This window comes from Hermetia illucens, chromosome 6 (genome assembly GCF_905115235.1).
Source record: "Hermetia illucens chromosome 6, iHerIll2.2.curated.20191125, whole genome shotgun sequence".
NCBI lineage: Eukaryota > Metazoa > Arthropoda > Insecta > Diptera > Stratiomyidae > Hermetia > Hermetia illucens.
In genome coordinates this window covers 16,529,541-16,555,484 of record NC_051854.1, presented here as the reverse complement: position 1 = coordinate 16,555,484, position 25,944 = coordinate 16,529,541, and the positions used below count along the sequence as shown (strand labels likewise).

The 25,944-nt window shown below is 43.4% G+C and overlaps 1 protein-coding gene across 1 annotated transcript; it reads right to left on the bottom strand.

Annotated features, from left to right (window-relative positions):
• Positions 1–3,558: 3,558 nt before the first annotated feature.
• LOC119659004 (gastrula zinc finger protein xFG20-1-like) lies at positions 3,559–25,842 on the bottom strand. The gene is made up of 7 exons (XM_038066890.1): positions 25,623–25,842; positions 25,061–25,552; positions 20,281–20,658; positions 20,086–20,210; positions 19,446–19,988; positions 13,197–13,666; positions 3,559–4,315 (listed from the first exon to the last, which is right to left on the bottom strand). The coding sequence occupies exons 1-7, from the start codon at positions 25,758–25,760 to the stop codon at positions 3,735–3,737; spliced, it is 2,727 nt and encodes a 908-aa protein (XP_037922818.1). The 5' UTR covers positions 25,761–25,842; the 3' UTR covers positions 3,559–3,734.
• Between the last annotated feature and the right edge of the window lie 102 nt (positions 25,843–25,944).

The following is a 25,944-nucleotide window of genomic DNA, read 5'->3' as shown; positions in this document are numbered from 1 at the left end:
CAACAGTTTTTCCATCGCTTTCCGCAGAGAGAAAATCTGATTTGTTGCTAATTTGCCTGGAGTGAAGCCTCTTTGGTATCGGCCAATGATGTTTTAGGCGCATGGGGCTATATGACCTAGCAAGATAGCGGAGAATGTCTTATAGATGGTTCTCAGCAACGTGATACCTCTATAATTGCTGCACTGTGTGATATATCCCTTTTTATGTATGAGACAGATAATGCCTCGTTGCCAATCGCCAGGCATTGATTCCCTGTCCCATACCTTGAGCACAAGTTGATGAACCACTTGGTGCAATTGTTCGCTTCCATATTTAACTAATTTGGCTGTAATTCCATCGGCTCCAGGCGACTTATGATTTTTAAGCCGATGAATTGCACGGACTGTTTCTTCTATATTTAGTGGTGGCAGTATTTGTCCGTCGTCTTCAGTTGACAGGACCTCCAACTCGCCAATGTTCTGGTTATTCAGTAGTTCATCAAAGTGCTCAACCCATTCTGTCGGAAATCAGATTTCCCTCTTTGTTTCGACAGGATGAACATCGAGGTGTGTCAGGCTTCATCCTGCTGACTTGTTGGTAAAATTTGCGCGCCTGGTGCGGTTGCTTCCTATACTTTTCGAGTTCACAGACTTGTTGGTTCTCCCAGGCTTCCTTTTTCCGTCTGTGAAGTCGCTTCTCCGCTCGCCGGAGTTCGTGATGAATCTCCTCGCGTGCCCGCGTCCTTTGAGAATACAGCATTTTCCCACGTATGTTTGTGTGTGGCAAGCATCTGGAGGATTGGGATCTGATTAAACTATTATTATTATTATTTTCTTAAGCGAAAGACGCACCGCGTTCTTAAAGAACTATTGTGCCCCTTTTACTGGTTATAGTGTACCTATTTATCATAGTATCTCAAGTAGGCCTATAGCCGTCAGGAACTTTAGTATGTTCCCTACTTCCAGATATTTCAGCTTTGCATCTGGTATTAAGTGTTCTCCCATATGCCTTGACCTACTTTGCACAAGTGTCCGTAGATACCCCTAGCTTCCTTAGGTGATAGTTCAGCCGACAATGACCAGGGAGAATTCCCACTATGATTCGGAGGTTCTTTTTGGTGAGGTTTAAGCAATCCTTTGTGCGTATGGGTTCGTATCCCCCAATAAGCACCTTGGATTGCTCTCTGGTAGGCCCGCCCAGTATAGTTTCCTCAACCGTTCCTCTTCATTTCTTAGATTCATAGCCATGAAACCGTTTCCGAATCCATAGAAGGATTCTGGCCCGTGTAAAGGCGTCCCTGCTCCCTTCTTGGGTAGTTCGTCCGCTGCCTCGTTGCTTTCCAACCCAACACAGCTTGAAACCCAAAGTATTCAGATGCGAATTTCAAAATGCTAGTATAACTTACACCTTGTTGTTTTTTAAGTCTTCATTCACAGACGTCTGGCAAGGAGTGATGCGTGCCTCTGCACGTTGTAGTCCTTGTTTTAATTGAGATTTTGGTTGAACCTTGTATATACTGGGCAACCTACGTAGCATTTCTTGGCATTGGAGCCCTCCTTATTCATCTTACAGTTAGTTGTAGTGCGAATTTGGACACTGCAGGGTAACGAATCTTTAGAAACAATTGATGTATTTGTTCAATGATTTCAGGTGTGCACAACCAGGCCCATTAGTAAGTCAATCCAATCCCAAGCCAGATCCCTTTAGTAAATTATTATCTTCGAATCAACTTCTATCGTAATTATTCCTTTGCCAGCTTCAACTGATTTGTTTATTCTTGGGATTGAGAAATAGAAATGAAACGGTCAATCAAATTTACGTGCCATCATAGCCGATTTCTAGTAATATGATTGAAATTCTGAGAAGTCTAGATTTTTCTTCTACTTTGCACCACGCCCTTCTGGTACAGCTCACTCGTTGGAAATTATGGGATAATGGATTTGACTGCAGAGCATAACCAGCAATGAAATTTCTATTCTGCCATTATATGTGGTCCATCCATTGTCATTTCCTCCTCCTATCCTGCTAGATAACACATTTACGAACATTTGCTTCATAAACCGGCAATTATCTTAGATTAAGAGAGCGTCCGGTAAGAGTTTTCGTTTGACAGTGGCAGCCACTTTTCATCTGCTACCCAGAGCGCAATGGCCCGTTAGACTAAGAACCTTTGCTTGTCTCTTCTAAGTGCAATGGTATCTTGGGTCCATAGCTCGGTGCGTAAGTAAGTAGATATCATCGAGGCATTCAATATGTTTGCAGAAAGAAGTCATGGTTAATTGAATTTCCGCTCGCCCTCCAGCCAAGGCATCATGAAGGACGTCACCGATAACAAATAGTATCGGGAACAAAATTCAGCTCTGTTGAATTCTACTTAGGATGTTAAATTCTTCGGTGATTTTTCTTAGATGCACGAGACATTTTACAGCCTCATATATCGCTATTAGTTCCTCTGAGTGTATTTTCCACGTAGAGTACTTCGGATACAATTCGGGTGGATGCCTCCTTCCTCCATAATGATTTGAAGGGTTTTACGTAGTCAATGAAGAAGGAGTCAAATCGGAAGCAAGTCTGTGCTTCTTGTTCCTACTTCGCAATAACTAAACGTGGCAAGTATCACGCAAAAAGCTTCATTACTAAAATGAAATGCAGCCCATTAACATATCTAGATCATCTCAAAATGGCTTTTTACTTCTGTTTTTAGCGCTTGTTTTACTTCATGTTCATTCTAAAGTAGCACTGTTTCATAAAAAGACAAGAGTCATCCACAATTGAGTAATCCCCTTGTGGATTTCCTTGCACAAAAAAAGCAACTGAACTACGCCACGATTTGTTTGTCATTCATTGCCTGCATTCACATTGAAAGTTTCTGTTCAAATGGTCTGGGCGTCGACGTAGGTTTTCATCGGAGATTGCTTCATTCATTCATTCCTTCAAGGAAAACCGGGAAAAAACATGAAGGTATATCCTTCTTTCTGTCTAATAACGACATGCCCGTTAGTTTAGATTTCGTTCCATTTTCTTTTCTGGACAAGCTCTACTTGTCACTGTCTTTTCTCTTACAGCAGATGTACCAAAGTTTTGTCGATCCTTGATTTACTATTGCCTGAAGGCTATTAGTTTTCTTGCAGAAAGGATTCATCAGCTAATATTGTAGGCTCTATTCTTTATTTGACACCCGAACAATACTTCAGATCAACAGGGGTTGATTGTTTTTGCAGGCTCAATGATTCACTCAACGTCTACTCTCGTCTCTTTTTTTAACCAACTCATTGCCATCACCGTCTGACTTAATTGTATATGGAGGTGAGTAATAATTATTAGATTAGTGTTCAAGGTCGAAAAGATGAAATGCATTATGCATGGCAGGCCATTGCATCTTTCTTATACCTGTTGAGATTGTGGAAGGCAATCTGTAGGAAATCGAGTTTTCGTACGAAAAGGGGACTCCATAACTTTTCCAGCTTCTATCTATGTTTCATTTGTCCGTGATAAATGAATAGTACTGTCCATGGTAAAAGACCTACTCGGTTTATAGACAAATTCAACTCAATTTTCAGAAAACAAATAATACACCATTTCAGGTTGTAGTAAATACTGTTATATTAGAAATAAAATCTTTGGTAATTGGTGATCATAATACACTAATTCATCATAAATACTCAAATATCAATAGTGACTGAAATTTTCTCTTTGTATATACAAAATTAATCCTAATTACCCCTAAATTGTTCTTTTCTTTCATTGACAAATACTATTTCGAGTCAGTCGTATGCCTTCGGACATGTGCATTCCGATTGCTCGACTGTTTGAACGTTAGAAAACATATCGGGCACTCAAATGGGCGCTCATTCGTGTGGGTCCTCATATGCACTGTCATATCACCGCGTTGACAAAAGCCCCGATTGCAAATATTGCACTGGAACGGCCTTTCACCCGTATGCATCATAATATGACGATTTAACGCATACGAATCGAAATATTTCTTCGAACATATGTAGCAGATATATCGCGTTTGGCCGGTATGTTTGTTACGATGTTTCTTCATTGAACTCGAGGTAGTGAACGTTGCATAGCACAGATCACATTCGTACGGATGTTCGCCCGTGTGGGAACGAATGTGGGTTTGCAGCTCGTTCTTCGTTACGAATGTTTTGACGCAGTACATGCATTTGAAGGGTTTTATGTTGGTGTGACGAACCATATGACGACGTAGATCACTTCGTGTCTTGAATGGTTTCTCGCAAACCATGCATGGATATCGGGTTCCAGTGGAGTCACCGAAGGCATGCTTTTCCAGATGTTTCTCGAAATCTACTCCGTCGTTACCAATGCCTAGGAAGAGAAATGATGATCAGTAGTTTGAAGGGATATATAGACTTTAATTTTCTAATTTTAATTATATAGTCTTCGATCGATTGCAAATTTTCCTAGAATTCAGATTTCAAGCCAAATATTTTCGTAGTCATTTTATAAGGCAAAGCCCTATGACGATATTGAAAAGTTAACGAGGTAAGATCCATTGATGCTTGTGATGTTCTGACAGTAACTCAGTCGGAATCACTTCTTGAAAATCCAAATTTCCGACATTTTCAGTCAGTGCTTGTAGGCTGAAAAGGTTGGACACGTCTCCATTTCGCCCCGCCCCGCTTTGCAAGGTAAATGTGATTTTGAATGCCCTCTCTAGAGCCCCGACCTTGAAGCCCCCTTTTTGTGCCAATCTTACCACTAGGGGGACCGGTCTTGATAAATTGACTGAACTTCCTCCACCGTCCTGGGGTTTTTGAAAGGATAGGATACCTCTGAAGCGAGATCCAGACTGAAAAGTACCCAACTGTGATCTGAGAAAGATTTCTGTTCACTCTCCCATTCTCTACCTTAAAAGTCCCATTATCAGTTGGTAGGGGAGGAATTCCACTAATGGCCCCAGTTCCCCGAGCTCCTGGTAGGCAATGATAGGTTTGTGTTAACAAAAAAGTCGAAGAAACTCACCTCTTTTGTCGTTTTCCGAATTATCGAAAGGTGCATGTGCTTCGAATTGGCATCGTAGCGTATCAGCAAGTTGACCTTTTCCGGTACGAAGATAGACGTCGGATGTTGTAATTCAACTGGTGGAACTGAGTGATAGTCGACGAGATATACATGTTGTCTGCTCCACTTTTACCACACCTAGGTCGCTGGAACTGAGGTCCAGAAACAGAAAGGCAAGCAGGTACTTTTTAGTGAAGATGGAGGCTCTTCATGGCGAGGATATATTCTCTGGGTCTGTCGCGATGAGTGTTTCTTGTGCTATGGAATAGATTGTTGTATTTGTTTTGTTGTCCTTTGGTGATTTGGTTTGCTCCGATTCAAGGCTCCTGTGTGAATATGATGTCAATGTCTTGCTCCTTGTGGAAGATAAACTGAAGCGCACTTCGAGCGCTGCAGATTTATCTGCGTTACCCGTAGCGCTGCATCCTTACATAGGGGAATCGTCGATCCCACTCAGATCGTCGATTTTCATTTTTGCCAAAAGTCCACTGACTGGGTCTAAGTCCTCATGCCGTTTCACGGAGCGGAACACTTTGACCTTTGCGTTCCTGATTCCGAAATATACTCTATAGTGCGCCTTTTCCAGTGCCTCCAAGCAGTCTCCTTTTATGCGAAATAGGAAAGGTTGGCTGTTGAGCTGGGGTTTCTCCTCCTTGATTACCACCCAGTTGTTCATGGGGATCTTGGGGTTTTGAAGGCGCAGGAATCGGAGGATGTTGTCCTTACTCATGCGAATCTTTGGCAACCAGATGCGAGCAACCAGTCTCCCGGGGGTCAAGGCATATGGGAGAATCTTCAGCTTCACGCCCTCCCAGGCGTCGGTGATCTTAGTGACGAACGCATCGAGAAGATCTTTGGAGAACTGGTCTTGGCATACTATAATGTGATACCCACGAACCCTCTGGGAGGAATCATAACGAGGAATACAGCCACCCTCTCTTTCTTTGTTGTCCAGGAGATATTCGAAAATCAGCTCCGATAGCCTGGCCTCAACGCTGGTCCATAACTCCGGCGCCAGTTTGCCGCTAGCTGATTTACAATCCACCAGCACCACACGCAAGTGACTCCTGGCCACATGACTTTGGTGCGGGACTCCAGCGGACCTTCCTTTCTTTGCTGGCTTGTTGTTGGTATTCGTTGCTTGAGGGATCGTCGAAGTCAGCGGTTTTGGGGTAGGAGTACTATGGCTGGTACTCGCTACATCCTGTTCGACGATAATGGCTTCCAGATTGGAAACTGCTAATCCGTTTGCCGCTTCGCTCCTGGAGGTCTCTGTTGTTGGTTCCAGCACCGCGGTGCTACGACTGGCACCGGCTGTACTGTCTTTCACGGCTACTGACACCTGACTAGATGCCATCAGCGTGCCTTCTGATGGTGCGCCTGGCACCAGCATCTCTTCTTCTTCTATCTTCGTCGGTTTTTGTTTATTAGAATTTGAGTCCATGTCTTGGTCCCACGAATAATCCGGGAAAAATGTCCAACCTGGCTAGCCCGGCCACCAGGGTAAGGGTCTTAATTAAAACTGAAGGTGCCCAAGGTATTCAGAGTCCGCATACTAGAGACCAAGCTCCCCCTTGGCCACGCAGCCCTCGGCGTGTGCTGTTTCACCTTGGCTTGGGGTCCTATTAGCATTTTTTACAATGCAGGGAGGACGATCCCCGAGCTGTTGCTTCGGTTTATCCCCCGCCAGATTCGCTTGTCCCTAAAACATGACCAGTAGACAAACAAATCCTTGTCTGTTGGATAAATCTACTCCCAGCCCGGCCCTGCACACTCTTGGCCCATCCGAAGACAGTTTCCAGCGGCCACCGCGGGGAGGTCGTGTGAGGACTTGCCCAATTATGCAACTTTAACCTGAAGCATAATCGGGCCAGGCCGCCGATCTCTTAATTGGCTTGAAATGTTACAAGCAAGACCAAGTGATTTTCCATTGTCGGAGTTCCACGAAAGAGAGCAAGAAGTTGAGGAACTGCTAAAATCAAAGGACAGGATTGCGAACGTACTGCCTTAGATAGGTTTAGAGTAGAAAGAAAAGGGGAGACGTTTCAATAGTTCATCAAGCGAATAAGCATGTCCCTACAACACGAACACGATACAAGTTGCACTATGCGTATCTTGACGCAAAAGTATTAGTTTTCATTCGTACAACGACAGCCAAGGCTCATGTAAATGCCTTTGATTTTATTTACAGGTTTTCACTCAATAACTTCCAACCTACATGTAGGTATACGCAGAAAGCATCTGCCCTGTCGATTAGGAGATGGAAATTATTGGTCACAAGGCAATGTGCAATTGTTATGGGAAGATTGGAAGTTTGGGCAAACATTCGGAAACTTACTCAAAGGCAACAATTTAGAAGTTCGCGCACACGGAGTACATTGTTACCTGTAAGCGAGATTGATGGCTGGATTTGTCGGCCACCTTTCTCTATCGTTCTTCAACGCCTTCAACCTTTCCGAAATTTGTGAGTAAGATAAGGAGTAGTCTTGACAATATTTTGTTAAGTTTAGCATAAAACTTGATCGCACATTGTTTGTCGATGACGGGTTTAACGCAGTTCTTGACGGGAGCACCTCTCTCCCACGAAGAAGAAAGAAATCCTTGCTTCACACTTTCGAAATAACCAAAAAAGGTTGAACCCCATCCTGTGATGGAGAGTTTATGGAGCACAATGGGAGAGGTTTCTCTTCTTCACCTTTGAAAAAAGTGCGATCTTTTTTATACCATCATAGTGAAGTTTGAATTTCCAACCCTACCTTCTCTTAGGGTGGATGTTGCAAATCAAACCACCTCCCAGGTAGGGTTTGAAATTCAAGCCTCATTATGAAGATATCAAGAAACCCACTTTAATGTGCCAAACTTTTTAAGGGAGGAGGCGCCTTGTCTTCCATAATTTCCCCAACACCACCGGGGATGGGGTTGAACATCCAAACTTTACCGAAAAATCTTCCAATAACTAACACCAGATTGCATTACCACTCGATTAAATAAAAATCAATCACAAGACACCTCAAACTATTCTCGGATACAAGTCTCGAACGAATGTAAAATACTTCAAAAGGGATTGAGTAAATCTAGCTTCAACCTATTGGCTGGTGAATGATATGCAATATCAAAGTTAGAAGAATATCCGCTGATAAAACTTCAATTCAGTTCCAGTCTCTTTGATCGGAAGTTATGAGGCATGAGAAGGTGAGGAGATGCAATAATAAAACTCAGCATTTGAGTTATAATGACACCAAATGTAAAATCATCTAGAGCAAATACCTCTCACTTAATTTTTTCCAACTTCTCAAATCAATATTTGCAAGCACACAGGAAAAAGAATAATGATATTGACAATATTAAAATCCAAACCAGCTAGAACAGAAAACAACATATTTGACTCCACTATATTATCATATTCCCTTGTCCCTGTTCAAGGGAAGAATCCTCCGAAGAATTGTTCGACCCCTTACACGAGGATTCCGTAACCTATATGAAACGACGATATCTATGAGTGGTATGGTACCATGACCGCCTGGTTGTGGATCAAATCCGACTCAATGGGTTGCGGTGGTCGGGTCGGGTTATTCGTGGGGATGATCAGCCCGAACTGTCCATAAAGTCAATATATATGGTAAAAAAAGAAGACATGGCAGACTCTGCTTCAGATGGAGCGAATCGATGGACCTTGGCGCAAAACCGAGATGTCTGAAATTCCTTACTAAGCCAGGCCTATTATGCTGCTGATGATAATGTTTGCCTGTCCCTACCCCAAATAAAGGAGAATTTGAAACAACGTATTTTGTACTATCCGCAGTAAAACAAAATGAAGTATAGGTGGCGCGGGCCTGCAAAAGTTGTATCAAACGGCGGAGCTTATGAAACTCTGTCCGTAGGCCTATAATTTCTGCCGTCCACTAGTGCGTAGAAGACTTGTCACGGCTGGCGACCCTCCGAGGCTTGGAAGCCTCACACGGTGTCGTTTTCATCATAACTGAGTTTACGACAGTGTCAGTTGGATACCATTCCGAAACGCCCTCCAACGCGACTCTACCTGTTCCAAGAGCTTCGACGAATTACCGGATGCACTGGTGATCACATGTCGAGAAGTGTTCTAGGACTCGCCACCAGTTCATCGATGGTGATATTTCAGCTTCTTCTCATTTGGCGTTAGATAAACACTAAAAAATGTTATCCTTAAACACCAAATCAAGACAAACATATTCCCTCGGCCTTGCGCAAGAACACGAAGTCGGACGCCGCCCTGAACCCAGATGATAGCGGTACCCGATAAGTCGAAATGTCATTAAGCCGGGTCCCTGTTTCGGTATTGCTCGTTGATGAGCATTAGATCAGCATTTACCTCCGCAGCGAACTGCGCTAATAACTGCTGAGTGGTTGCAATCCAGTGCATGTGAATTTGTAGGATGTGGATCATGCTAGTCGTGCCCTAGTCAGGTCCCTTCCAAATTGCTGACGTGTGGCTATAGTCCAGACACCTATAGCAGTTGATGGGGATTATCCGCATTCGTACCCTGCATACTACCCATCCACCCCGCATATTGCTCGGGGACTTCCACCGCAGCGAGTTTTTGATCTCGAGCATTTACAGATATGATGTCTATCCGGGCATTGGTTACCTCTGGACATTCGCGCTTTATGACCTCCTCCACTTCGACCTTTTCTGTCAGGCAGTCAAGATCTTGGATTTCTAAAGAGCACATAGGCTCTAGTTTAGAAACGAGACCCTTCTCCTCCAGTAATCCTTTCACCGCTTCGCAGAACGTACTCTCACTAGTCGTCTTCGGGACTAGTTCGACGGGGACTCCACCACCCTTCGTTTTCCGTATGGAAGACACTTCCACTCCGTTTTCGGGTTTCATCCTATAGCGCCTTTCACAAGGGACTTCCGCAAATGTCTTACCTTCCGTCGGCTTAATGAGCAGACTGAGTTTGTATAATTGCCTATGCTGAGTTCACTTCTATCTGCCCAGATTACCCGGTAATCATTGGCCTTACTATTACAGTGTGTATCCAAACTAGTATCTTCGAGGTGCAACCCCATTTTTTCCTCTTATGGACATGCAAGTACTTCTCCATTTTCTTTCTGTCTGACACAATTTGCGTTACTGCAATTAAAAGAGTGCTGGATCTTGTCTATAATGTGAGTACTCTTGGCATTAATTGGACCAATGCAGTTTCTGCTGGTTTTCGTCCTTCTTTATGCCTCTATGATGGGATGGACATATAATTCAATTCAATTGATGAAAACTCACTTGCCAAGATTGATCTGAACACGAAACCGATCGGACACGGCCGTTTGAAACAGAGTTGGCTTGGCACGCTAGATCATGATTTAAGAACCTCTCGGCAACCGATTAAGACGAGCGCACTCTGCTTCTGAATGAGACAAAGGCTGTAGAAGAAGACGAAGCTAATTTTTGGTTTTCGAAAAGAGCGGCAATACAGAGTAAAATTTCAAAAGTAATTGTCTCCTCCTTACAATTCCGCTGAAATCCCACAAAGCGGATAGTTCAAATCCCGATCCCACATCCAACCCAATCAAGATCTTTCAATGTTTTGGTGACCTCATCGTTGTCACCATTACAAGAAACATAGTACGCGGCATAGCTCAGCTGAATTCATATTTAGAAGAACTCTACCGACACTTAACCAAGTCGAAAATAGCCCTCAAAAGGTAAAAAAGTCGAATAATCATCTTTAAAGGAAAAAAGAAAGATTACACAGAAAGTGGTTTGCAACTTCAGGAACTTGTCTCTAAGAATCTATACGTCTATCATCCAAACAATGAACCAAGTTATCTACATTGGCGTCACTACAAACTCGCACCAATGCAACGTCCTTCACATCAATAAGACACTAAAACGTGTAAACGGCGACTTCAAATCACTCCATCTCAAAATCTACTTCTCTTCGCTTATTATTTTTTGAAGTTTGGATGCTAAGCCTTAAGCGAGGGGTCCGTGGACCAAAAAAAGAGAGAGTAACTTGCTCCCCATTTGGTCCAGCCGACACCAAGTGGATGCAAACTCAGGACCCCTCAATCATCAAAATATTTTCAGCTCTGGTCCAAAGTATAGGTGGATTTACGCTCAATGTAATTTGCAGTCATGTCGTGTTCTGCGAATTATATCGAGGAGCATTTAACATCTGCGAGCCGCTTCGGTCACGCTGCTCCCAGGGTAAAGATGAGGCAGCGTCTGATGATTTACCTTCGCTCTTGCTGAGAAACCGTAAAGCCGTCTCCGCCTAATATGTTTTATTAAGTCCACTCGACCAAAAGTCAAGATTCCTTGCTATGCGCAATTCATCTGACCTCTAACCACATTGGATTCCAAATTCTGTACCGGCACCTCTCATTATGATATGGGGAGGATCCGCCTTAAAGCAAGGCAGGTACGCCGCTATTGTGCCTGCATATTCAAAAGCAACGATAGTGTGAAGTACATAGTATAGCCATAAGTTCTGTCAGTCAAACAAATCAAATCAAAGAAAAGGGAAACATAGAGCTTTCAAACGAAAAAAAAATATTGAAAATGGCCGCCGCTAGCGGCTATATAGGCCCGAAGTCTGTGAGGCCATGCATCGATCGCTTCACGCACTGTATGAAGCGGCATTTCTCTAGCTGTACGCACGATGCTGGCGGGGTAAGTTTGATCGCAGGCAGTCACCTCTAACTTAGCCCAAAAGCTATAGTCCAGAATATTCAAATCTGGGCTGCCTGAGGCCCATTCATTCACAGTTATGAAGTCAAAAACATGCGCCGCTTTCCACTGCTGAATTATCTTGCCTTTTGTGAGTGGGGGCTGAGTCCTGCTGGAAGCACCATGGCTTTCCGGCATTCCAGCTCGCATTGGTTTTGACGCCGGCCTCGCCAAAATGAATATTAGTTACTCAGTGATACGATACGCCCCACCATGCCCTGATAGAGGTCGGATGGTGACGACGTTGGACTCGCGGAGCATTTTCTTTGGCTTCATAACAATTGTGAGCATATACTCGATCACTTTGTCGATTGAATTTTCCTCGATGGTAAAAATTTTTTCATCAGAAAATAAAATTTTGCGATATTTTCTACCGAAAAATCGTTGCAGAAGAGCAACACACCGAGTTCCCCGTATTTCCTTCAGTTTTGGGGTTAACATATGGCTAAAGCACCGCCGGTACGCACCGAGACCGAGATCTCGTAAAATACGACTCACACTTCGAGTTGAAATGCCCATTTCCGCAGGCATTCGTTTCTGCTTGTGGAGAGAATTGTAACGACCACGCTCACGCATAGCATGCATGATATTCGGGCTACGTACGGAGTGCGAGCTCCACTCCCGGGGCTTGTCAACCACATCAGCTGTTTCGCTATATCGAGCAAAAGTCCTAAAAACGAATCGTTCGTCTACCGGCTGCCTTTTTAACAAATTATGAATCTTGCTCGGCATATTCCCACATTGGTACAACGCAATAATCACGATTCTTTCTTCGTAGTTACCGAACTACTGAGCTTCGGAATCTGAAATTCTGACGGAAGTGCGGTATGGTTAGGTACTCTCCGTGCGCAGTGTTATCAGTTCCGGCGGCCTAACATTTCTCGCTATATGCAAGGACTGATAGAACTTATGGCCATACTATATACATATCAAACCAGATAATCTATGAAATTTCAAAAACACCACACATGGTACGCGGTAAAATTTCTTGGGAGGTGCCTGTCATACCCTAACTCGCTAGTTGCTGAATCTTTGGGGATTAAGGTCGACTAGAGAAACCTCCTCAAATCGAAACAATTCCCACAAGCCCTTCTTTCCTATCAATGTGATAACCTTCTTTTCGACAAAGTAGATCTCTACACAAGTCACCACTTCTACAGATTTGTATCGTGATTTGGCGTCGGATAGCAGTCGACTCAGCTGTGAATTATCCCTAATCCTCTTTCCCCCCTCTTCCTCCACACTCCTCGCCCCTACTTGACAACATATCGATAATGACTGGAGGTTTTTGTTAATTTTTCCTCCAGGTACCCATTTATCTACAATCTACCATATAATGAAATATTAGATTAAGTTCCATTTTTTAATCTTAGATTGATTTAGCTGCTAAGGTTCCTGTTAGGTTATTTGTCTTCTGTGATGTCTATATTTATTAATAAAAAATATTGTTAAGTGCAAACCAATTAAATATTCACCTTCTCCACAAAAAGGACACTTCATCTCTTCTTGCCCCGTGTCTTCCGCTGCACTTTCACCCTCCGGTTGTCCATCATCGGCAGATGCACCTCCATCCATCTCATCGTCTTCACTAATTTCATGAGTTTTTATGTGACTCAGAAACTTGTCGTGTCCTTTTATGACTTTCATGCAAACATGGCATATTGACTCGATTTCGTTGCATTCGCCGGATCCATTATGGTTGGTCATCTGCTCCGCCGACTCGAACTTCTGGCCACATTTTGCGCATCGTAGCTCACCAAAGAAGGTCTCCTGGTGGGCATAGAGCAGGTCGACGTCTATAATACTATCCAAGCTGTCCTCGATCACGATAATGTTATCGTCCGATTGTCCACTCTCGCAATCACCCTCATCGTTCAACGACTGCCTCATCTTGCCCTTTTTAGCCATGAATATGAGGTCTCGGCGAATATGAGGTTGGTTTTTGATCGATTATTCACTATCCAACGATTATTTGTAGGACTAATTAGATTTTGTACTTCAAGTGAGAACATTATCATAAACAACGAAAATTATGCCGGTAATTGGCCTCCTTTCAACTATTTTCACTATGCATTGTAGAGTTCGTCTACGTCTATGTGTTGCGTTCTTAATAACTTTATTAAAAATTGAAAATTGCGATGAAAACAAGCAGAAATTAAAAATGCAAGACCATAATCAACTTTGCTAAAAAAAACTTTGACAGTCACAACTTCATCGTCCATTTAGCGATTGCAGAGCCAGATTTTCCTCTAGCGGAGTTAATCTACCGGAAGGAGAAGACTGAAATAATGTGAAATGTCAGTTATAGAAAGTAAAATCTTCAAACCCTCTGCTTATTTTGGTGAAAAACGTTACGAGGTTGCACCGATCGTGGAAAAATTGCGAGAGAGGCGTCTTCGACGGTATGGTCACGCAATTCATACTAACGGGAATTCACTGGCCAAGATTGGTCTGAACAACGAAGTCGATGGTAAACAACCAAAAGGCAGGCCGAAACAACGGTGGCTTGATACACTGGATAGGGGTTTAGAACCTCGAAATTGCGCCCAGATCAGGCATTCGATAGAGTCAAATGCGAAACCGATCACGACGAACCGACCCCGCTTGTGAACGGGACAAAGGCTGAAGAAAAAGAAGATTTTGGTAAAAAACGCAAAGTGCAATGCAAATGAATGCATGGAGACACAACAATCAAATATTTGCCGTCTTAACGGCAGGGGCTAACTATTTTTTAACACTATTTCCTCCTTGCCGTAAAAGACGCGTAGGCTGGGACTCTATGCGTCAGGTACTGACGGGCCTTCGATTGTTTGCCCTCTCTAACTAGAAAGAATTTTGGAATTGCATATAGATTTCCTCGTTTTTTGGAGGTAAGCACTAGTTCATAGGTGAATTAATGCTGAAATATAGAGAACGTGTTGTTTTGGTATTTAAATGACGATTTCAGGCCAAATAGTAATTCATCATCATCATCAACGGCGCAACAACCGGTATCCGGTCTAGGCCTGTCATAATAAGGAACACCAAACACCCCGGTTTTGCACCGAGGTCCACCAATTCGATATCCCTAAAAGCTGTCTGACCTACGCCATCGTTCCATCTCAGGCAGGATCTGCCTCGTCTTCTTTTTTACCATATATATATTGCCCTTATAAACTTTCCGGGCTGGATCATCCTCATCCATACGTATTAAGTGAGTGAGATTTCATCGTTATGCAGGCTACGGAATCGTCCATCGTCGTCGCCCACCGTGTACGTCTTGCCTTCATTAACGTGTAGCCCGAAATCTCACGCTGCCTGCTGATCTGGATGAAGGTAGACTGTACATCTCGGGTTGTTCTTCCCATGATGTCGATATCGTCAGCGTAGGCCAGTAGTTGGGTGGACTTGAAGAGGATAGTGCCTCTTTACATCGGCATAGCGAATCATTTTCTCCAGGACGCATAATAGGGCATCCCTATGTAAGCTATGGGAGCCAACGTATCGCCTGAATACGGGCTCCGACCCTACTTGACTGTTGAAATCTCCAAATATGATTTTGATATTATACTTGGGAAATCCTTCGAAGGTCCGCTCAACTGCCTCGTAGAAGGTATCCTTCTCTGACTCTGCAGTCTCTTTTATGAGGCTATATTGGGACAGAGTGTCGGCTAGCTACTCTGCAACATTCGGCCTGTACAAGAAGCGCACGTTTCATGAGAAAATGCGCAAATCGTTAATCCGTTTCCATTGCCGGGTTCGTCCTTTTGAAATTCATCCTGTCCGAGGCTCCTTCCGTCGCTTCGTAACATCGGTTTTCCGTATAGGGTTGTCAGCCCTACCCAACCTCCCACCCTGGAGGACTAGTTGATACATTTTGTCCCGTTTTTAGGCGCGGGAGACTCGCCTTCATTCTGTTCCGTCTGCAGTTTTTCATGAAGAAAGAACTCCTAACGATCACCACGTGGAGGTGGAGATAGAGTTTGGTAGTAAAGCTGTTGGTGTTGGTTCACCAGGCGTTTTCCAGGTTTTATGCTCCATCGTGAGTACCAATCCACGTTTCGCCCTGGGACCTATACTGCCTTAGTAAAAGAAGGGGAGAAACAAAGAAGAATCATGTTGGCAAAAGCTTCTCAATAAAAGCTCTATATGTCGATATGCCAATTTCTCGAGTGATCTGGGCCGACCTAATTTAGAACAATTGAAACTTCCCTAAAAAATTCAACGGACTAGTTTCGTTGTGCCTACATAAATTTTGTTATCCTTACCAACCAGGTTTAATTTTTACCTGAATTGCAAAGCCAGATCTGCATATTTCCAAGCTTGTGTCATGTGTTGCGGATAATGCTGTGCTGATGATTTGTAAATAAGTAACCGCGGACGCGCAGAATATTTCTGTTTTGTTAGTATTACTCTACTCCTTTTTCCTTTTGGAGGAATCAACCCCTATACAACAATTCGTAATCGTAATCGTCTACCCCAACAAATTGATGAAATGGATGAAAATTATTCGGATCTGAGTTGAAAATTATGGGCGCCCCTTATCATGCCTTTTTTCATTGAAAATTCTATTCCAGGCGCCCGACAAATCTCCAACCCCCCTCCTATTTCCATATCGCTCTCTTCAGGCTCGGATGAATTACAGTAACATAACACTGTATTTCAACGGCTCTTCTAGATATATATATCTTGCTCATCTTTGGAGGTAATCATTAGGCCCTACAACATTGTTGTGAAATTGACTGTTTCTCCCTTACACGTGAGAAAAGATAACTTACCCTTTCACTTGGATCCCAATAATAATGAAAACAAGACAGTGAACGGCATCATTGAGAGACGCTCAACCAAGTAGAGTTGAATATTTGATCGGCGATACCAACAAGCTATTACGGTCGGGAGACTCCCAAGTTATTGGTTTGGACGAACCAACTCAATGAAATTATAATTGTTGTAGAAGTGTTCGGAGTAAAGTATAATTTTGAGAGGTCAATTTAGCCTCCTCTGTATCAAGGCCAGTAGTCGCCTTGGTTTGTTTGCCCCTTAATGTCTTAGTGGTGAGTAACATGGCAACAACTGGGTAATTGAAGCTATTCTGAACGTTAATTGAAGTATCGCTACGTGCTGGACATTGCGGTTGATCCGGGGCAAGTTCGAAGTGTGTCGAAAGCTGGGTACGGGGACTCTAGCTAATGAGGAGAAGGGCCTTTCGTTCTTGTTTTTCTATCAATATTGGATTAAATTAAGTTTTTTAAGTTAAGTACCGTGTGTGTGTTTGTAGTGGAGGAGAAGGTATAGTCCCTAAGCACTCAGACAATGATGGCCCTTTGCACCCGACTCCCCCGTGTAACGGAATATCTCGGATTCATTAATGTATCGGATGTGATGCTATCGGCTGCGGTTGTAGCACATCAGCTTCAAAAACTGAAGTGTGATGCGTCCATAAGTGGGATATTTTCACAAAGAAAATGTTCCGTGGATTCCGCTTCCTCATAACACGATGGACACATATCATCTGGGAGAATTGCTATTCTGAACATATGCCCAGCTAGTGAATTATGGCCTGTCAAAATTCCTACAATATTCCTGCAAGTCCTCTTGCTTTTCGATATGATAAACTTTGCGGTATGCATGTTTGGTACTTTTGCTAAAGCATCCGAGATTTCATTTTCCTCTTCACCATAGTGACCAAATACCCAGAGTAGTTCCACCATATTGAATCTAGAGATAGAGTTCAAACGGTTTCTACATTCCCGAATTGATTTTCGAGGTGATCAAAGTATCACTGCAGATTGCGATGGGCCTGTCCTTCACCCGCTCGTCAGTCACTCAGTTTACCGCCCTTAGGATCACAGCTTGCAAAATCATGCATATTGTCCTAAAGGAAAGACCCGTTTCTCGCCGTTATGCAAGAGGTAGACTCCTTCTCGAGTACCCTGTTCTGTTTTTGAACCATGGTGTAGAAGACTTCTGTATATCTCACCACGTGTTCCTCTGGGACTTCATAGTTCTCTCTACGTTCTTGGGTATGGGGACCCGAGCATCAGAAGGCATTGTAAGAACTGGATTCAGTTTTGCCAGTAATTTTTTCAATAATCATCACCAACTCGAGCATGAGTTTCTTGCAGAATTCCTAGGTACTTGTAGAAGTCTGTTTCGGTCATAGCTTCAATGTGGAGGTTCCCAATGCTATGTCCAGCATGCGGCTTGTGATGACCTTTGCGAATGGCTTGGATTCGACACTTGTCTAATCCAAATTCCATCCGAATATCACGGCTGAAAATTCCTATCATTCGCAATAGACTTCTAAGATGGTGGTCAGCACCAGCATACAACTTGATGTCATCTAAGTACATCAAGTGCGTCAGTTCTCATTTAGCACGTAGTCCATACTTCATTGCAAAATAATGCCTCTAGCATCATTCAGTAGCTATGAAAGGGGGTTCAGTGCCATACAAAGCCAAAGGGGACTCAATGAATTTCTCTGGAAGATGCCCTTCCGTATACGGCGGCATTAGCACCCCCAGATCTACCCACTGATAAGGTGGTATGCCAGCCTTACTGTCGCCAAAAACTTTATTAGTTTCGGATCAATACGATACAAATGTAGGACATCGATTAGCGAGGTTTCTTTGGCCCCTAGTTGCTTGTTCTACAACTACCGAGTCGATAATGAGTTGTTTTTCCAACCCTTTGACCCAACTCGGCAGCCCTTCTGCTCCGCGGACAGAATGTTGTTGGTCTCGAGGTGCGCATTGGCCCTTCCACTAATAATGGACATAATGAGTTTGTAATGGTATAGGTGTTGTGTCTGTGGCGTTCTGCACCGTTTCCTTCTTAGGGATAAGGTAAGTAATCCCCGCAGTGAGGAAGGGTGGAAATTTCTTCGGCCGAGTCATGACCTGATTTATACTCTGTGCCAACCGACTGTGTACGCTGTGTGTACGTTTACGTTTATGGCCATGTTAGTTGCTTTTTTTATATTTCGATCCAAAGCTTCGTACCATGGTACGGCAGAATGCATACTTGAAGGATTTGGATGTCTAGAATCCGGTTAGGTTCAAGATCTGTAGAACATTTAACTGGGTAGCTCTCGTTAAGCGCCACATAAAAGTTTATTTATCAGTGATTGTTCGCTCTTCTTCTGAAAGCAATAAGTGATATATGAATCCTATTCAAAGAGTATCCAACGCTTTTGTTGAAAGAGTGGAATACACATGGGATTATCTAAATTTGAATGGGAGCGATTTTTTTTCACTAGTTTAACTATCCTACAACAAATATTGGGGCGGGCCAGTGATCTAAAATAAGCTATTGACGTCCGAAAAAAATTTCCTTTTATACGAATAAATATTGGAATTGGACATGATCCACATATACTTTAGTGTGGCTATGCTTCGCTTGGACTTCTTTGTCTATCTACTGGAATAGTGTTGACGGTTGGTGAAAGTAAAGGTCAGGGTTGAAGGAAAACTAAGTATTCCTATTTGTGAGGAAATAAAATACGGATTTTTTTCAAAAAAACTAGCTCTATTATCGTTAGCAATTCCATTACAATCTGCAAATGCTCTATACAAAATACATACATTTAAGATCGTGTCATTGCCTACTTACTCAAAATGCACAGTAACAGTTCAGTAGAAGTATGCAAATGCATACAGTTCAACAAACTAATCATAAATTTAGATAAATTACTACAGAAGACGAGGCTAATGGACTTTCTTAAAGGCTACTATTAAAACTTGTACTACGTCTCGATGTCTTCATTAAACTCGATAACATAATCTTCCACTTTAATATCTTTCAGATTGTCATCATTTCCTTCATTCTCGGAAATGACACTCGCATCCTCTTCGCCGACTATAAACAATCGAATGCCTCCGCTACCCTTAACAACCTCCGCATCTGAATCATTGTGCACTGCATCTTCCGACCTTGCTTCCTGATTCACGTGTTTTCGCATGTGCTGCGTTAGTCCACTACTTTTGATGAATCCTCTTTTGCAATATGGACAAACATGCGGTCTTTCTCCCGTGTGGGTACGTTTGTGTGATGCCAAATCGCCGCCTTGTGCAAAAGCTTTATCGCAAAACGGACATTGATACGGACGCTCACCGGTGTGTGTACGCAGATGAATCTGGAGGAGAAAGACACGTGCAAAACTCCGATTGCAAATAGTGCATTTATGAGGTTTTTCGCCGGTATGTGTTCGCATGTGCACTCTTAAGTTGCTACTCTCGCCGAAACTTTTATTGCACACGTTGCAGACGTACGGGCGGACTCCCAAGTGCCTGGAAAGGAAAGTTCGTGTAAGATTTATTTCAAGCAACTGAAGTAAGCTAAACTTTCATTCAAAGGAGTCGACTAACAAATTCGGTCTTTACTCACCTTCTTAAATGCAACGCTAAGCCTCCTTGCGTTTTAAATGCCTTAGGACATACGTCGCACTTAAACGGCCTATCTCCAGTATGTGTTCTTATGTGTGCCTCTAACGCTGACTTCGAGACAAAAGGCTGTAACAATTCGAGTAACATTAGTCATCAATTTCCCGTCTGCTTCCATTTTATAACATCTTTTCCATACCTTATTGCAAATATCGCAAATTTTCGTTCTCCGCGGTTCCTCACTAGCACTGACAGTTGCCACCAATTTGTCAGTATCGCATTTACCAATTGGGGGGCTTTCCGCTTTTCCGAGAATATTCTCTTTGGTTTCGTAGTTCTCCTCTCTCAAGTCCCTTTCAAGTATGTCAGCGTCCTTTTGGTGTTCTGAACTGTGATTTTCTAAGGCTAGATAGGTTGTGAATGGATATTTACAAATGGAACATGTGAAAATTTCTTCCGGATTGTGTGTTTGAATGTGCCGATTGAGATTATTAACATGAGTGAATCCGGCACCGCAAACGTCACACTTGCAGTTGATTATGAGAGGGCGGGGCGCAACGGTTGTACGTAGAGATTTCTGAAAAAAAAATTATAGCATATATATTTTATGAGTTTTATAGAGGGACAACGAAACTTGAAGATGGGACTGCAGTTGGTAGAACGTTGCTACCAATGCAGTAAAAGAACGACTTTATCATTCTATAGAGATAACAACGAAAGTTCAGTTAAGAAATGCCAGTCTACTGTGACTACTTCGAAGTGTTTTCGCATAATCCTGGCATCCGATCTTCGACTTAAATTCTCCGGAAAGGATGGCTGTTTTGGAGCCTAGAATTAATGATGGAAATGCCTGCAGGTGAGCTGAATACTAAGAGAGAGCTCAACACTTCTATAGTGTTTCCTATCTACTCCTTAGTGGGGTGTAGGGCAACCAGACAGTCCTTTTGGTGATAATATTATTTTTCTCCTCCATTTTTCAATGAGACTGAATTCTAGTTTCATTATCATCATACTTAATGTTGCGCCCGACAAGCCCAGGCACCCATGACGACTGGAATTCGCATTCATAGCGGCGATATTAACAGGCTAACGCTCTACCCTCTCAGCCATTGCGCCGTTGAATTTAATGTCTAGCTCTATCTTTATCTATTCTAACACAAACATGTTAACACAATTGTGCATTGCTACGCATCAGCAAAGATTTCCGTTCTAGAGGAGAAGGATGCTTATACGCAGTTCAGGAGAGGTCTTAGAAGTGACACTGCGATTGTGACGAGTGATCTGAATGCTAACTTGTATGTCTACTGTTTGGTCCTTCGTGGAGTATAGGACATCCAGACAGTACTTTTCTCTATTGCTATTTTTTTTTACCTATTTTGATTTATACACAGACTGTGCTTCAGTTTCATTACCATTGCACTTAAGCTGTCTAAGAATAAGACTATAACAGCGACGCAGCAAAACGATGAACACACACATCCATCAACAAACGATATTGGAATTCGGAGCAACGAGATTGGGAGATTTATGCTCAACCAACTCGTTCATTGCATCGTAAACACCCAGTTGGGCTCTGAAAATAGAGCGGGAATACTAGACAGTAGCAACAACAGTTTCGTAGATTTCTACAGCTTGAAAGCCGACGTCCCGTCATCAGTGGCAAGGTGCCAGAAAGTTAGTTGGGATTCGATTCGACTGACCTGTATTGAACATCCAATCAGAGATCAGATCAGCAGTAGAATTAGGAGGCTCGAAAGGACCATCTGATGGTCATCTGCGTATCACACGTATACCTACTCCCATATAGCAACACAGAAAGAACACGTGACTGAATGAACAAAGATTGGCCTTTTCCTGCAATATAAAGTATCTGGGATCCTAAGTTAAATTAGAGATTGTATATAGAACTGATCTTTCTTGGTGACAGGTCCCGCGACAGGCCGACCAAGAAAATGATTGCAATGTCGTTAGAAACAAGATGAGCGGATAGAGTTATAGGCCTCGGAAAAATGCTAGGGCATGCACCTCAGTCGACGCGGCAGGACGGGCCCCGGTCCTGTCGAGAAATGGGCAAGGGTTCTTGAAGCATCGACGACGTCAGGACGTAAGTAAGTTAGTCCGAACAAAACAAATACGTGTCTGCATGCTAAATGTTGGCACCCTACTAGAAAGATCGACAAACTCGCAAGAAGAAAAAAGATTACCAACCATTACGAATGTGAAAAAATCGTGGAACCAAATAAAAGACACGATCCACAAAGCGGCCTCTGCAACCCTCGGGGTCATCAAGCTAGGTAAGCGATACATCAACCGAGATACTTGGCTTTGGAATGACGATGTTAAAATGAAAGTCCGTGAAAATAAACTCTACCACAAGTTTCTCGGCAATTGGCAAATTTATAAGAATGCCAACCGGGAAGCCAAGAAAGCGATCGATGTCCCCTGAGCGGACCATTACAAAAATCTTTACGATAAACTGGACACTCGGGATGGCGAGAGAGATCTGTATCGACTTGCCAAAAGCCGCACGGAACGCACACAGGATATCGAACACTTCTGTTGCGTTAATGACAAGAATGGTACTTTGCTTACCAACTGTCGAGCCGCAATGGATAGATGGCGAGAATACTTCGAGCAGATTTCAACTGAAGAATTTGCTCATCCTCCCCTTCCACAATCATTGCTGATATTTGGATGTAGTTCCACCTGTCAGCGCAACTGAAGTCGAGGAGGCAATAAAACGAATGAAATCGGGGAAAGCCACAGGACCTGACGACATCGCATCTGATCTCTAGAAAGCGTAGAGCTGTGGCTCCGTGAATTCTTTAATCGGGTTATTTATGGAGGAAGAACACCATCTGACTGGCAAGAAAGTACCACTGTTCCAATATGGAAAAAGCAAGTTAATCCAGAAGATTGTTCCGATCCGCTCACTTTCCCATACCATGAAGATTTTTTAACGAATTTTTGACAAGCGTATTCGCGAAATCGTTGAAATAACTGAATCAAGCCAGATTTGCCAAGAGCTGTGGTACTACTGACGCAATACACGCTTCGCGGTTACTCATGGAGAAACACCATGAGAAGTATTGCCCTTTTTACATTGCATTTCTGGATCTGGAGAAAGCATTTGATCGGGTGCCACACGAACTCATCGGGTATGCTCTACGACAACACTTAGTGCCAGAAGAACTCGTGCGCTGGGTTCAATTGCTCTACCACGATCCGAAAAGCAAAGTTCGGAGTGTCGCGGTTGTATCAAAATCGCTTTGTGTCTCTGTTGGTGTTCATCAAGGAAGCGCTCTCTCACCACATCTCTTTGTGCTTGTTATGGACACTGTTACACGGGATATCCAACGTTCGGCGCCCTATTCACTGCTTTATGCAGATGATGTTTTCCTAGCATGTAATAGCAAATGCGAATGATCGCCTCATGCAACACGGTCTCAGATTGGAACTGAATAAAACTGAATTTTTGACGACCGATCCCCATGAAACAGGCACAATCACTGTCAGCGGCAGTGATTTGCCCAGAACTGAGCGATTTAAATACCTCGGGTCAACGCTATTAGCCAATGGAGAACTGCGTTATGAAATTGCTTCACGCATTAACGCAACCTGGATGAAGTGGCGTTCCACAACCTGTGTTCTTTGTGATCGACGTATCAACGAACGTCTCAAATCTAAAATTTACCGCAATGTCGCCCGTCCTGTCGCCCTCTATGGTTTTGAGTGTTGGCCGATTATAAAAGACAATGCGGTAATGGAGACGAAGATGTTACGTTGGACAAGTGGCGTGACACGTTTTGATCACATACGAAATGAGGATATCCGCGATAGAAATGGGGCTGCATAGGTCGTGGAAAAATTGCCATAGAGGCGTCTTCGTTGGTATGGTCACGTAATTCACGGTAACGAGAAGAGTCCTGCCCGGCAGATGCTCTCGATGTACTCCTACACCGCCTCCCCCTGGACCTCTGCATTGAATAGTGCAGTTCTGTCTGACTACGTGAGTGACCACACGGCCATAGTACCATCCTAGAGAAGGTACCTCGGGAGCTCCGGACAATCCAAACGAACTACGCCATACACAAGCCGAGCTTGACCACGAATTTGGCTTTGGACTTTCCAACCAAGGCGGAATGGGGGACCCGTTGCATGTTATAAGGTTATGCCACAATATTTTTCACCAACGGATCAAACAGGGTGTATGGAGTCGGTGCGGGAGTTTTCTGGGATATACATAGTGTAGCCGAGCTGTACTGTCTCCCAGGATTTGTCAGAATATTCCAGACGGAAATTCTGCCGATATTGGAAACATGTCGATGACAGCGTCCCAAGTGTAATATGGCCATTCTGGCTGACAGCCAGGTGGCATTAAGGATTTGCACTTAGGAGCGATATCCTCTACTTCAGTGGAGCAAGTGCAGGGGCGCGCTAGACAAGTCTGGGCAGTAGTCTCAAAGTCACCCTCCTCTGAAAAATGCGAGGGCTGGCAAACTGCCCAGGCGGAGATCTGCGCCTGGAAATCCCTCAGTTGGTACAGTTTGCGTCCTGCTGCCGACAGTCAGACGCGGAAGCTACTCGTACTATTTGGCAGCAATTGGCATTAGATGGAGCTATTACCCTTCGTGAATCCTTTGGACCGGTTTTGAAGATTCTTCTTATTCTTATTTCTACAGTAGTCATGCTGTGCAACTGACCTATCTACTCGTACTGACCAAAAAGGGTGGAGTTAAAACGCCGTCGACAAGACTAGAATATGTCAACGATAGGACAACTAAAGTAAATAAAAAGTCCATATCATGCGCAGATGACTTCTTTTAACTCAAGACTGTGGTTGAGGCTTCAACTATTGGCAATCTGTGCCAATAGTTGATTGGTTTAAAGTAATCCACAATCGTCATGGGCCTATCAGAGCAGGCGTTTACGTCAATTTAAACATTGGTCAATTTCCCTTAAAACCTCAATAAACTCACCTTTCTTTCCAAAACTGCGATTTTCTCAAATACATTCTGTTCCTCGTACTCCATCGTATCCTGCTCAATATGATGCTCTTCGCTATCCTGTTCCTTAGGTGATAAATGCTCTTCAATTACATCTGGTTCATACAGAATAATCTGATCGTTGTTCATATCCTCCTCCACATAGCCCACTTCCTCGAACATGAGGTCCTCTTTGTCCTGCTGCGAACTATTTTGATCAGCCTCGACCCCTTCATCCTCCATCTCGTGCTCTTCTATTATAATACTGTCGACGTCCACGGGCGTATGTAAAGCGTCCTCGACATCGTTCACCTCGTTGGCGGCAATATCCTCATCGTTCGTTGTTTTGTTCTCTTCAATGGCTTGTTGCACTTGCGACAGGATCTCCAGCGTTCTTCTGCACTTTGCATGGAACTTGGCCGCGACAAGGAGCTCGCCCGTGCACTCGTCGCATATTAATTTCGGCTGGTTATCGGACTGGTCGATCTATAAAAAATTAAAAAAGGAATACCAATGAGAGCTTGCTCCAGTGCACGCTTGGCCTTATCGGACTCACTTTCAAGTCGCTGCAATTCTCCAGCAAATCACTTAATCGTTGCTTCTGGAAATCCTCAACTGTGTCGAATAGATTGATCATGATCTCCTGTTCGACAAGGCAAACACGACACGCATTTTCTGTTATTGAAATACTCATCTCACGACGAAAACCTCACCATCCGCTTTGGAACACAAAATGCTTGTTTTGACATCGATTCAGCTGTCCACCTGTCAAGCGGACGAGCACGAGTTCTGTCAATTCCCAAATCTCGATTGGCAGGAGCAGAATTGTTTATGTTTTTGTCAGCATGTTTACATCTTTTCATTTGGGCGCGATTTTC